This window comes from Ochotona princeps, chromosome 9 (genome assembly GCF_030435755.1).
Source record: "Ochotona princeps isolate mOchPri1 chromosome 9, mOchPri1.hap1, whole genome shotgun sequence".
In the NCBI taxonomy this organism is placed as follows: domain Eukaryota; kingdom Metazoa; phylum Chordata; class Mammalia; order Lagomorpha; family Ochotonidae; genus Ochotona; species Ochotona princeps.
The window spans coordinates 72,519,343-72,534,479 of NC_080840.1; the positions used below are offsets into that span (position 1 = coordinate 72,519,343).

Sequence of the window (15,137 nt, forward strand, 5' to 3'; positions counted from 1 at the left end):
GGTCCAGACAGTACTTTGTAGGTTTAGGGCAGGAATATTGTTTTGGGGATCTTAGAAGTGCACACAAGTACAAATCTGGCTGGAAAGTGAGCTTGCCTCGGTTATTGCCATGGTCCTCTCCCAGATCCTCTTCTCTTGTTGTCTTTAAGGTTATGATGCCAAGAGAACTGCTCTGGGGGTTTTCAAGATGAGTCGGCAGTTTTCTATGCTTTAAGATTTGGGCAAAGAGGGGACTGAATACAAGTTCTGTGATTCACTGCTGTGTGATGCCAAGTTTAACCTTTCCATGCTAAATGGAGATGATAATGTAGGTACTCAATAGGGTGTTTAATTGCTTGTCCTTATTGAGTACTTACTATGTACCAGGCATTTGGGGAGTTCCCATATATAACCTCTCTTAATCTCCATAGCAAACATGAAATAGGTTCTACTGTCTCCATGAAACATATGATGACATTAACCCTTAAATACATGAGGTAACTTGCTACATATCACTCACTCACTCAACTAGTAACTGACAAATTTAGGGCTCATACACTGATCCATGTAATTCCAGAATTTAAGTTTTTAAACTCTATTCCTTGGTAAGAATCAGTGTGAAGAGCACAGGTAACGTGTCTGCTGCATTATAGGTACCAAATATATTGCAGCTGTTGGTTGACAAAATTACCATAGTAATTATAATTAATAGCATATTTGATTATAGGAAGAGAAATGTATTTTGGAATTCTAGTAGTAGCTCTGTGCAGTGTTGTAGGGCCACAGTTATTAATTCATGAATGTAGCTGATATTAAAATCAACTTCAATATAACCATCAATAGGAAAAAACCTATCCCATGAATGTCAACGCAGCTTTGACTTGTGTCCAATCTGATTCCAAAGAGACAACTTTGTCCTTAGCTAATAATGAACATCATGTTTTTTTTCCCTGTCCTTCCTTAGTATGGCAACCTGACTCTTGCTGAAGACAAAGGTGTGGGGTCCACCATCTTAATCATCCGAGCCACTGATGCCGATGAGCCACTTACTGGGAGTTCTAAAATCCTCTATCGGATTATAGAGGGTGACAGTGAGGGTCGGCTGGAGGTTGACACGGATCCCCAAACCAATGTAGGCTATGTCAAGATCAAAAAGGTAATTATCCCATTGAATCTGTCTTTTTTGTAGATTAATTTCTTTGTGATTGCACAGAAGTAGTGGCAACAGTACCACTTGGACATGGTAGTGAGCTCTACTCAGGCATGGCAGTGGGCTCCTGACCATCCTTCGCGGGGTATATGTACTTGTGAAGTTACCCAAATTTATTACCATACAATTGTCCATAATTATCCTTTAATATCTCTCCCTTCATCCTTGATTTTATTTATTTGAAGGTTTCCTCTTTTCTCTTACTCTAGTTAAGGGTGTGTCAATTTTGTTTATTTCCTTGCACTTGACTTTTTTTTGGCAATTTTGTTGTGGTTGTTTATTTCTGTTTTGATTTTCATTATTTCCTTATTTTTGTTTTATTCTTGTTTTTCTAATTCACTGAGATGCAATAATAAGTTGGTTACTTGAGATTTTTCTGCCTTTTGATGTAAGCAGTGATAAACTTCCCTCTGTCCCTGCTTCTGCTGAATTTCATAAGCTTTGGGTTGGATTTTCATTTAACTTGCTTCAACAAAAAACTTTAAATTTCCTTCTTAATTTCTGCCTTGATCCATTGAGTTTTCAGGAGTCAGTTGTTCAGTTTTCATGTCAAAATTTTTCTTGCTATTGATTTTTATTTTTTTTATATTGTGGTCAGAAAAGATAACAGATATAGTTTAAAAATTTGTTGAGATTGTTTTTGCTCCATCCCAGAAAATATTCCATGTGCTCCCAGAAAAACTTATACTCTGTAACTAAGGATGGAAAGGTTTTAGGTGTCTGTTGGATTCAATTTATGTAGGGTACACTTTAGTTCTGATTCTTTGTTGAATTTCTAGATGATCTGACTGTTTTTAAACATCCCCTGTTTTTATTGCATTAGGATCTGTCTCTCTCCCTTTGGGTTTACTCATATTGGCTTTATGTACCTGCGGGCCCCAACATTGGGGGTATGTGTTTATACATATAATGTATATGTGTTGAACCCTTTCTAATTATATAATGATCTTACTTGTTTTTCTTTACCGCTTTTGATTTAAAAATCTATTTTGTTTGTTAGAAAATCTATTTTGTTTGCTTTGTTTTGGGTTCCATTTGCATGCCATGTCTTATTCTCTTCTTTTACTTTTAGTCTGTGTGTGTCCTTAAAGCTGAAATGAGTTTCTTTTAAGCAGTGGTATAATGGAGCCATGTTTTATCCATTCAGTGCCAATATAGCTTTTAGTTGGAGAACTTAATCCATTTATATTTAAAGGTGATTATTAATAAGTCAATTACTACTCTTGCTATTTTGATATTTGTAGCCTAGTTTTATTGCCGTTTCTCTTCTTTCTTCATTCCTTTCTTACAGCCTTAATTTGATGTTAAGTAAATTTCTGTGGTAGTATACTTTGATTCATTGCTGTTTATTTTTGGTAAGTCTATTATAGAATTTTTGTGTTAGGGGTTACCATGAGGCTAAAACAAGTGTTTTGAAATAATAACACCTTGACATTAATTATAAAGATACGGAAACAAGCAACAATACAAACGGAGGTAAAAATACAGATAAAGAATTTTATACTTAGATTTCATCCCTCCTCATATTTTGTGCTTTTGATTGCCATTTTGTGTCATATAGCCTCTCAATATATTAATGTAGTTACTATTATTTTGTTATTTAGCTTTTCAGTTTTCATACTAAAGATGTAAATAGTTTCTTACTGTATTTTCTATATTAGGCCATTTTAAATTTGTCCATATAGCTACCCTCACCAGTGAATTTTATACCTTTTGATACTTTTCTTTTTCTTAGCAACTCTTTTAGTTTGACAAACTCCCTTTAGTGTGTATTATAAGGAAGGTCTGATTTCATAAATTCTCTGAGTTTTTGTCTGGGGGTCTCTTTATCTCTGCTGCATGTGTAAAGGACAGCCTGGCTGGATTCAGTGATCTTTGGTGTCAGGATTTTTTTTTCCTTCAGTCTATTTAAGTCTCCTTTTATTCACTCCTGTCAGGAGAGATTTTGCTAATTCTGTAGGCAGGTACATTGGGACCTCTTTGCTGTGTTCTTGTTTTTTTTTTTTTTTTTTTTTTTTTTTTTTTTCTATCAGAAAGTCAGATTTTCAGAGAGAAGGAGAGACAAAGATCTTCCATCTGTTGGTTCACTCCCCAAGTCGCTACAACAGCTAGAGTTGAATCGATGTGAAACCAGGAGCCAGGAGCCTCCTACAGGTCTCCCATGAGGGTTCAGGGTGCCAAGGCTCTGGCCATCCTCGAATGCATTCCCAGGTCAAAAGCAGGGAGCTGGATAGCAAGTGGGGCAACCAGGACACAAACCAGGACCCAAATGGGATCCTAGCAGGAGCAATGCGAGGACTTCAGCCACTAGACTACCATGGTGGGCCCGTGTTCTTATTTTTTCTTCCAGCTTGAGAATTCTCAATCTTTAACTTTGGAGAAATTTAATGACACTGTCTCTTGCTGCCAACTTAGCTGAGTTAAACCTGTCTGATGGCCTCTGGCCTTCTTACATCTGGACAGTTGTATCTTTTTCTAGGTTTTGAACATTTCCTGTTATTACCTCATTGAGTATATGGTTTTACACTCTTGGTATTTTAAATTCCTCTGTGAATCCCAATTCCTTGATTCTTTGCTCTTTTTGTGCTGTGTCAAAGTTCTGCTAAGCAACTTTCATTCCTCTTCTTTTTCCTCCAAAACTATATTTTTAAGTAGCCTGTTAGATCATTGATTGCTTCATCTGTTTGATTTTTACTTTTGTTAATAAATTCTAGTTAATTCCATCATTTAACAGTTCCTCTTGGGCCCAGCACGATAACTTGGTGGCTCAAGTCCTTACCTTGCATGTACCGGGATGCCACATGGGCATCGGTTCATGTCCTGGCTGCTCCACTTCCCATCCAGCTCTCTGCTTGTGGCCTGGGAAAGCAGTCAAGGATGGCCTAAAGCCTTGGGATTCTATGCCAGTGTGGGAGACCCAGCGAATCTACTGGCTTCTGACTTTGGGTTGGCCTGGCTCCAACTGTTGTGGTCACTTGGGGAGTGAATCAGCAGATGGAAGACTCTTCTCTGTTTCTCCTTCTTTCTGTAGATCTGCCTTTCCAATAAAAATAAATAAATCCTTAAGAGTTTGTATCTTAGTGTACTCTTCAGCTGAAATATTTCCATTTGATTTTTTAAAAATGATTTCATCTCTTTTCCAAGTCTGTGCTGGAGTATTAAGTCATTTCTCTGTTCTCTTGAAGTCCATTAAGTTTCATTAAAAGAAGTATTTTAAATTTTTCACATGAGCATTTGATGTCATATCCTAGATGGTTCCTGATACCTTATTGAAGAAATATTTTATTTTTTGTAAAATTTATTTTATTTTTCATTACAAAGTTAGATATACAGAGAGGAAGAGAGACAGAGAGGAAGGTCTTCCGTCCAATGATTCACTCCCCAGGAGGCCGCAATGGCCAGAGCTGGGCCGATTCAAGGCCAGGAGCTTTCTCCAGGTCTCTCCCGTGGGTGCAGGGTCCCAAAGCTTTGAGCCATCCTCGACTGCTTTCCCAGGCCACAAGCAGGGAGCTGGATGGCAAGTGGAGCTGTCGGGATTAGAACCAGTGCCCATATGGGATCCCGGCGTGTTCAAGGTGAGGACTTTTGCTGCTAGGCCATGCTGCCGGACCCTGCAGAAATATTTTAAACAATGTATTTATTAGAGAGGGAGGGCAGGAACACACTTACTTGAGTAGTGACCACTGAATCTGCATCAGCAGGAAGTTGAGTCTACCTGCTGGAACATCCTGACCCTTGTAGCTTGGTCAAGCTCTCACACTATGATATTTTAAGTGTCTTTGTTAGTTATTTGTTAAGCGAAATCATGGTTCTGAGAGTTCTTGATGCTTGTTAGCATGTGATAGCGTTTTCACATTGAAGTGTTAGTTTTTTTTTTCCCCTTTAGCTTTCACCATATGCTTTAATTGTGGCAATCCTAAATTCTTGTTTGCCACACGTCTTCAGCCACTGTGTGTTTTTGCCTGTCTTGGGAGACCCTCTCAGTTCAATTTTGTCCCAAGTCTGCAGTTAATGTGCTGCTCAGAATGAATTGGAGAAGGATGCAGGAAGGAGTAGCCCTTTCCTGTGAGCCTTAACTTGGGTCTAAACACCTAATCTTATGGCCACCAATGCCACAATGCTAACTCAGACCTGGAACCTGAAACCCATCCAGGATTGCACAGCATGGGATTTGGACCAAAACCTACAATACTATTGTTTGTAGATGAAGTGGACTCACAGCCTGAGGTTGCTGCAAGTAACACAGGCTGGAATCAAGTTGGAACCACTGGAGCGATGAAATTCCACTTGGTGTTGGGGCAGGTCCAGAGTCTCTGCCCATAGTAACTTGCCTGTGGAGGAGGAGTTGCTCAGTGTTGGGTTTACTGCTGTAGCACCGGGTTCCCAGATCGGTCCTGTGGTTTCTTGACCTCTGCCCAAGCATGGGGAAGGGTAATAAAGGCAGTCCTTCAACTGTTTAAGCTGATACTAAAGTGGGTCACAGTGGTCATCTCACAACTACCAGGCTCTGTGCAATCTTGGTGAGCACACAGGTCCTACATGAGGCTGGTGATGATTCAGGCTGAAATGACTCCATCCACTTGGGTTCAGGTCTTTGCTTGATTCCAGGGCGAATCTAAAAATTCCATGGGTAGGAACATAACTGATTCCCATGAAACTTGCTATCCAGGTTGGTGTTTCTGGGAGGCTGGGAGGGATCAGATCACCTGACCATCTTATTCTATCATTATCTTTGTCTACCTTTTTTATTGTCATCTTTTATTTGGAACCCTTTGGGCTTCCGTTGTCTAGTTACCAACAAAAGACATAATAGGTTATAGTGAGCTATTTTAATTGCATTGTGCTATGGGATGGTAGAGCCTACTCCTTTTGTATAACTGCTTTGGTGCTAGTTTAAATTTTAGCTCACATATATGCTATTCATCTTTCTGTGTCTTTCCTACTTCATTCAACATGTTGCCCTCCAGTTGAGTCCATTTTGCTACAAATGGTAGAATTACATTCCTTCCTATAGTGCTGCTGCAAACATGCTGGTACAGGGATCTCTTTCATTCTTTGTGTTCAAGTCTTTTGGCCATATACCCAGTAGTGGGATTTCTGGGTCATGTGGCAAGTCAATCTCTAAGTTTTTTTTTTTTTAAGATTTTATTATTAGTATTGGAAAGCCGGATATACAGAGAGAAGGAGAGACAGAGAGGAAGATCTTCCATCCGATGTTTCACTCCCCAAGTGAGCCGCTATGGGCCGGTGCGCGCCAATCCGATGCCGGGAACCAGGGTTCTCTTCCGGGTCTCCCACGCGGGTGCAGGGTCCCAAAGGTTTGGGCCGTCCTCGACTGCTTTCCCAGGCCACAAGCAGGGAGCTGGATGGGAAGTGGAGCTGCTGGGATTAGAACCGGCGCCCATATGGGATCCTGGGGCTTTCAAGGCGAGGACTTTAGCCGCTAGGCCATGGCCGCCAGGGCCAAAATCTCTAAGTTTTTTTTTAAAAAAATTCATCCTGTTTTCCGTACTGGCTGTACTAATTTCATTCCCACTATCAGTGTATGGATGCTTCTCTTTCTCCACATTCTTGCCAGAATTTGTCACTGTCTGTGCTTTGGATTTTAGACATTCTGATGGGAATGAGGAGATCTCATCATAGTTTTGATTCACATCTTCATGATGGCTAGTAATGTAAAGCATTTTTTTCGTAGAATTGCTCATCATCTGTGTTTCTTCTTTCGAGAATTGCCTGTTGAAGTCCTTTGCCCATTTCTCAACTGACTTGGTTTTTTGCTGTTGTTAAGTTTTTAAAGCTGCTGATATATTTGGGATACTAATCCATTGTCAGGTAGTTTTCAGATATTTTTGCCATTCTTTTGATGTCTCTTTACTCTGTTGCCTGTTTCCTTTGCTGTGCAAAATCTTCTGAGTTTGATATAGTCCCATGTGTTTAGTTTTGCTTTTGTTGCTGTATCCTCTTTTCTACTTCAAGGATACCTAAAATCTGAAATTTAAAAAAAAATTTCAATATGAGAGTCTTAGTGGCTATCTTCACTATTCAGTCAGCGACATGGCCGGTCAGGTCATATTTATCTATGCTAACCTTAAATAAATGGATTCAAGTCACCAACCAAAAGACTCACATTGGCTGAATGGAAAAAAAAATACACATGCACACAACCCCACTGTATACTGCCTATAAGAAACTCACCTCTCGAGACACATACATGCTGAAAGTGAAGGCTTGGAAAATTATATACCAAGCAAGTGGGAAACTAAAAAGGAGCAGCTGTTGCTATCCCAATATTAGATAAAAAGGTTCAATTTAGCAAGAAAACAAAACAGTCACATATATAAGTATATATATATACACACACACACCCTGTATGAGACACCCAGGTATACACAGCAAAGACTCTTAAACCTCAAAGAGGAGATACTCTGAAACAATAGTAGTGGCTGACTCGAATACACTCCTGTCATTCAGACAGAAAATCAATAAAGATATATTGGAGTTGAATCATTTAGGCATTTACAGAATATTTCACCCAACAGCGATAGAATACACATTTTTTCAATAGCATATGAACATTTTCAAGGACAGATCACAGAGTAGGTCACAAATTTAAAAGGATTTAAATCATACCACATGTCCTCTCAAACAATACAGGAATATTATTAGAAATTAATAACATAAAGAACAATAGATAAATACTTGGAAATTAAACATCATTCTGTTGAATGATCAATGGAACCTAAGGCATGTATATATGTATACCTGTTTCTTTTTTTAAGATTCATTTATTTTTATTGAAAAGCCAGATGTACAGAGAGGAGGAGAGACAGAGAGGAAGATCTTCCATCTGTTGTTTCACTCCCAAGCAGCTGCAATGGCCGGCACTGAGCCAATCTGAAGCCAGGAGTCAGGAACTTCCTCCGGGTCTCCCACATGGATGCAGGGTCCCAAGGCTTTGGGCCGTCCTCCACTGCTTTCCCAGGCCATAAGCAGAGAGCTGAATGGGAAGTGGGGCCACTGGGATTAGAACCGGAGCCCATATGGGATCCCGGCTCATTCAAGGCGAGGACTTTAGCTGCTAGGCTACTGCACCATGCCCCACCTGTTTGTTAAAGGTGTATCTTTAGGCTTTAGTTTGGTCTTCTACTTTCAGTCCCAGTTGGATACCAGAGTGTCTTGTCCCTGTCCTTTCTTCTGTTGTAATTGATGACTGTGAAGATGGGATCCTCATGGCTCTGTGATTCCAGTGGTGTCACATGTGTCAGGTGGTGGGGCTGCAGCACTGCTCTGCAGTACTGTTAGGATTTTAGGTCCCAGCAGCTGCCCAAGTTGGGAGAGATGGGTCTGTGGCCCCTGTGGTAGCCATGTCTGCATGAATGTTGGCCAACAGTCTGAACGGAGCATGCATTTCAGGTTTTGGCTGTGTGGCTGGATTAATAGGAACACTAGCCCATTATCCTTGCATGGTAATGTGCTTCTGGCAGCAGCCTGCACTTGGCTGGGATTATAATTGGGGCTTTAAAAGCACTGGACCATAGTTATGACCAAGAGAATGGTTTGGGCAGTGGTCCAGGGTGGGGCGGGCAGGATCATAAGAGGATTGGCCTGTAGTTCTGATAGAGCCATGTGGTCTTGGCAACAGTTAAGGTGGTGGGGATGGCTCATAGTCCTAGGGATGCTGCTAACAGGCAGTCTGGGTGAAGTAAAAAGCACAGCAGTAGTCCAAGGGGCTGAAGTCTCAAGCTCATCATCCTTGCAGAGTCCCACAGCCAGGCAGCGGCTCACCAGTGCTAAGGATGCTCTAGCTGGCATCTTGGGGTGTGTAGGCCCCAAGCAAGGGTAATAGGCCTGAAATCCTATGGGGCAGGTGTTCCTCCTCCTATGGTGCTAGGGACTGGGATGCCCCTGCTGTACTGAACCCCTTGTCACTTGCAGTACAGGATGCCGCCAAGACTGGGGTTCTGGGGTCCTACTTGCTCTGCTAGCTCCAGTGCAGTTTGTGAGACTGCAATTTTTTCCCCTGGTGTAGGAACATGCAGGACAGTATGGATTCTGACTGTGACTCCTTGGCCCATGTCAGTGCCACATGGCTACAGCCTGGGCTCTGGGATGCGTCTAGGGGAGACAGACTGAGCTCTTCCTCTGAAGCAAAGTTACAAAATTCAGGCTGGGCCACTCTTGTCCTGGGCTTCAGGTCTGCAGTGACTGTGGCTCTCTCCTCTGAGGCAGGGATGGCCTGTGCAAGGCACCCACGGAGATGGCCATTACCAGAGCTTGCCCTTCCCCAGGCAGTAGTCAAGCTTGACTTAGTTCTCCCTGTCACCCCAGGTCTCTATGTCTTAAGAGTTGGGCTGTCTGCCTGATTGAATTCTAGCATGCTGCCTTGGGCACTCGCGTCAAAACACAGCTTCTTGTTACTTTTGGTATTTCTTTGTTCCTCTGGTCATCTTGAAATTCCTTCTAGTTTCTGGTTCTTCACATAGGATTTCCCAACTGCCCTTTAACCTACATTTGCCCCCTGCCATATTCACCTTCATTTTGACCCCTTGCTCGGTGGCTGCGTTATCTGACTGTGAAATGAATTTATTAAACGAGTCAGTCACAAGCTACACTCAATGTCATCCAGTGTCCTTAAAGTTAAGATGTCTTCCTGGAGAAGAGTGAAACTTCCCAATTAAAACAGACTAGAAGTAGAGTGTTAGAGAACTGCAAGCACGGTTAGCCGCTGAAATATCTCAGAGCAGTATGCTTGAGGAGGCACTGCACATCAGCCTAAGTTAATCTGGCCATTTGTGATAAACTGGTACTTTTAGAAAGAGGTTGGTAACCTCAACAGGAACAGTAGCCATCTTCCCATACAATCTTGTCATAAGCTGGTATGTTACATACAGCAGGCCTCTGACCAAACTCTTTGCCGCAGCCTTATTTTGAATGTTATTGTACCCAGTTGTCAAGAATATTGCCTGGCATACAGTAGAAGTCCAGTTAATATTGTTTGAGTGGGAACTAAATAGTAGCATAAAGCCATAATGCAACCTGTGCTTTAGGCCCATGGAGTCCCTCCCAGCTGTCTCTCCCCTGGGCATTGTGATAAGAGTTCTCAAGTGAAAGGATCCATCTCACTTACTATAGAAAGATAATATTTGATAGGACACAGACAAAACCCTGGAACTCTGAAGGGTACAGCTGCTGGGCCAGCTATGATGCTTGCAACAATCATCTCTTGGTATACACTGGAGATTGGCTTCAGTACTAACCCACTCTGGTACTAAAATCTGCGGATGTTCAAGTGCTTTATATAAAGTCAAGAAGTGTTTACATAAATCTGAGTATCTCCTTCATAGCTTATAATGCTACTACCATGTAAATGTTGTGTGAATGGTTGTTGTACTTTACCATCTAGGGAGTAACAAGGAGAATTTTAACAGTGCATACACATGCAGTACAGGTGCAATCACTATAATATCCTGCCTAGTACATCTTAGCAAGCACATAATATTTTTCTCTGAATGTTTTCAATCTGCTTGGCTGAATCCAGGGATATGTTACCTGCAGATTCGGAATGCCTACTCTACTTCTGTGTGCAATGATCAAGAGATCTGTTGTGTTTTTAACCAAACTAAACATCCTGAAGAATACTCATGTCACTAAGAAAATCTCTTTGTAAGATCACTTTGCTAGGACCTGGTACAATGGCTCCCCCCTTGAAGTTCCAGGAATCCCATGTGGATGCTGGTTCATGTCCTGCAGGCCCTACTTCCCATCCAGCTCCCTGCTTGTGGCCTGAGAAGGCAGTAGAGGACGGCCTAAAGCCTCAGCACCCTGCACCCATGTGGGAGACCCACACAGAACTCCTGGCTTCAGATCAGCTCAGCTCCCACTGCTGCAGCGACTTGGAAAGTGAAACAGCAGATGGAGGATCTCTTGGTCTCTTATTCTCTATAATTCTGCCTTCCCAATAAAAGGATCTAAATCTTAAAAAAATCACTTTGCTAATTTGCCAGCCTACTAGAGCTGGTGGAAATAATGCTAGCTGAAGGACTCAAGTATCATGGAGTGTGGACTGGGATCTTGCCAATGCTAAGCAGCAGTCCACCCAGGAGGTGCCTTGATTGACATACACCAGTTGTCAGCCAGCTGTGACTGGAGTGCTCTGGGTTGTGGCTTCTTGGCTGTGACTTAGCCTCATTTCTGGGTCCCTGTCTATGAAGTCACTGTTGCTCCAGAGGCTATCTTAATAATTTTAAGCGGTTATGTTTCTCTTTCAGATCTGTACACCAAGAAAATGAAGTTTATCATGTATAAATTTTAAAGTAAACATGAAGTTAAAAAGTTTTAAAATTAAGTCTTCAGGGTTTTCTGTTGTTCTCGAAAGATGGGTGACAAATGGGAAGTTTTAGGATACCAGTAATATCAGTGAGAAATATATAGCAGAGCCCTTGGAGATTTCACTTCACAATTTCAATTGGTTTTTCTATATTTGTTTCTATTAATGGGATACAGTATGATAATTCCAAATTCACATACAAAATCTTACCAGAGTAGTTTAGTCTTTCCATATTTTCAAGTACTAATCATTTCCATGTGTTAGGAGCCAAAGACCCTTTGGGTTCTTTTCTAAGTATTTTGAAATAGCTCATGGGTTGTCATAGGGTATAGTTACTGCACTAGCCTATAGAATTGACATTCTGGTGAATAAACTCTTCCTATCTGTATTTTGATGCCTGTTATCTCACCTCTTTGATTAATTACTTTTTCACCTCTTTAATTAGTTTTCCCCCACAGTATGGATTGATAAGCACAGGAGCTCATCACCCCCCCATAATCTTCCGTTATTTTCCCTGAGTTATCACAGTTAGCACCCTCACTAAGTTCACCACTGCGAGCTTGACTTACTGATCATCTCTTTCACTCTGTTCTTTAGTGAGATTGATTTTTAATTTCCACAAATGAGGTGGAATGGGCAATAATATCAATCTTTCTGTGTTTGGCTTATTTCAATTAATATAATAGCTTTCATTGTCATGCACTTTGATCCAAATTGCAGGCTTTCTTTTTTCTGAGTGATTCAATACAATCCATTGTGTATTTATTCCACATTCTCTTCTTATTGTTTTCCATTTTACAGTTTTATAGGTATAGAGCTTCCCCACTTCTCCTTCCCTTCCTTCTTCTCCCGTCTCCCCTCCTCATGGTCCCTAGTGTTTTATAATAATATAGTCCTTGAGCTGTAGCCTTGAATCTAGTGTTCCGTTCTTTATGTGTGTCGTGACATTGTATGTATAAGCAATGATAGAGACTCCAGTATTTTTAAAAATAACTTGTATTATTTATTTTTATTGGAAAGTCAAACTTAATAGAGAAAAAGAGAGTCAGAGAGAAAGATCTTCCATCTGCTGGTTCACTTCCCAAGTAGCCATAATGTCCAGAGCTGAGCTGATCCAAAGCCAAGAACCAGGAGCCAGGAACCTCTTCCAGATCTCCCATGCAGGGGCAGAGTCCCAAGGCTTTGGACCATCCTCTGCTGCTTTCCCAAACCACAAGCAGTGAGCTGGATGGGAAGTGGAGCTGCCGGGATTAGAACCGGTTCCCATATGGGATTCCAGTGCGTGCAAGGTGAGGACTTTAGCTACTAGACTTAGTCAGAATTCTGCCTGTGGATTAGCAGCTTTTTGCCTCTTTGTTGAAGGACCCAAACATGCCCAACTTGATGGACAGTTATACACCTTGGTGATGGCTGTCTCGTTCTCTCCAGGGGAAGAACTGGAGATGAGGAATTGTGACACGTGCCCAAGCAGCGCTGTGGGTGAAGCCTGTCTCAGAAAAACCACATGCCTTAGCATTCACTATTGTTCCCCGACTGTCCTCGTGGGGCTGACCAAGTATTGTGGGCAAGACGATTATCTCCCTGAACTCAATGCTTCCTTAGTAACTCTCCCTGGACCTACTGTCTTGACATTCAGAGTTTTGCTTTGGCTTCATTTTTTAAAAATGCAAGTTCTGTCACTTCTCCACTGCTCCTTTTGACTTCTCACATCATGAGAATTTTAACCAGCTTAACCATCATTTGGAAAATGAATGTGTGTACTTTTTCCAATCACTGATCATTGATGAAAAGGTTAAATATGCACCATCTTTCCCTTAGCCTTTCCCTTAGCCTTTTATCTGTGCTTTTAGAGTGAGCCTAAATCATTAGACTTGACCTTTCAAGGCAGTTGCTTGCAGAAGAGGAATTGTGGCTTGAAGAGCATCAGCATACTGTAAAAAAACATTCATAGGAAATGGAATAAAATGACAAGCTTGATGTCATAAATAGGAGGGGCTTTCAAAATTCTTAGAAAATATTTATGAGTGTAAATTTCAAAAAGTTTTTGAAATTTTAATTTTTGTTTTACATGACACACACACACAGGTATTCATGTACCAACACATTCAGAGAGAGAGAGAGAGAGAGAAAGAGAGAAATGTTCCATCTGCTGCTCACTTATCAAATGCCTGCTGTAGCTGTAGGCAGGTCAGTCTGGAGCTGGACCCTGGAGCTCCAGGCAAGTCTCTCACATGGGTGGCAGGGACCCAGGTACTTGAGCCATCATTACTATCTCTCAGTATGTGCATTAGCAGGAAATTGGCATGTGACGTGGAACCAGAACGCAAATTAGACACTCCAGTATGGTTTAGGTATCCCAAGTGACAAATTACCCACTGTACCACCTACTCCAGATTTCAAAATAAATGTATCTGTTATCCCCATCTTCCATGAATTTTTGAAGTTCTCTTAAGTATACAATATTTAGGTTTGTCTTCTTAAGGCTTTGGGGGACCTCTAAAGTGACTTAGACTGCTAGGAAAGTCTGTTTGCTGGGCTGCGGCACTCTTCAGCAGGTCTTTAGGGTTAGGATGCTTTCCCTCAAGGACTCATAGGTTCTGCCCTGAGAGGCACCTGAAAAGTCGCATAGAGAAATTGCTTATATGATTGCTAAGCCATTCATATGTTAGTCTATCACATGTTGCTTCAAATCTTTGTTTCAAAACTTTCAGAAAAAACTTTGCTCTGTGTGTGTGTGTGTGTGTGTGTGTGTGTGTGTGTGTGTCTGTCTGTCTGTCTGTCGTCTAGGGTAACCTTACTGTTAAATTTTCCAATCAAACCAAAACTGGCTTCTTGATTTTCATCCCTGGTCCCATTTGGCAATGATCTGAAACAAGAGCAGCTTGCCTCTCTTGTCCACATGTCCTGTCACCACTTCTACCCTCCATGAGTTTCAAGACTTATTTGGAGATTTGGTTCCTCAGGCTATTGGGAAGTAACTCTCCACAGAACATTGGAAATCCCTCCAGCACGAACATTTCCTAAGTTATTTGCTGAGAACTGTCTCAAGCATATCACTGCACTGAATGGATGTATCCCAGGGGTTTGAGGAGGGCTGGCGGTGTAAGAAGAGTCACAAGTGTATAGGAACATAGTAAAAGCCCTGTAAAGTCCTGTGAAAAGGCCTGTTAACCTCCTGAGAATCAGGCTTGTGCTGGCCCTGAATGAAGAACTGTTGCTCCGTATGCAAGGATTTTAAGATGCATGACTTTCCTAAGGGAGTTATCCAGTCCCCCCATCACAATTAATTTTTCTCTCTTTTTCCCATCCACACAGCCTCTTGATTTTGAAACAGCACCCATTTCCCACATTGTGTTCCAAGCAGAAAACCCGGAGCCACTGGTGTCTGGTGTAACTTATAATGCCAGCTCCCAAGCCGGGTTCTGGCTCATTGTGACGGATGTGAATGAAGCACCTGTGTTTTCCCAGCCTACTTTCCAAGCCACAGTCAGTGAGGATGCACCTGTAGGCACCAAAGTGGGCAATGTGACTGCCAAGGATCCCGAAGGCCTGGATGTGAGGTAAAGGAAACAGGGCTCAGCAGGATCAGATGCATGCCATTGCCAAGGTAGGAGGACAGAG

General features: G+C 41.7%; 1 protein-coding gene across 3 annotated transcripts in view; it reads left to right on the forward strand.

The window, feature by feature from the left end:
- Positions 1-15,137, forward strand: part of CDH17 (cadherin 17) — an 88,066-nt gene that overhangs the window by 58,180 nt on the left and 14,749 nt on the right. For all 3 annotated transcript variants that reach the window (XM_058668793.1, XM_004597232.2, XM_058668794.1), the window contains 2 exons: positions 944-1,135; positions 14,832-15,076. In XM_058668793.1, coding sequence (XP_058524776.1) covers positions 944-1,135; positions 14,832-15,076 — 437 coding nt within the window. The remainder of the gene's footprint in view (positions 1-943; positions 1,136-14,831; positions 15,077-15,137) is intronic.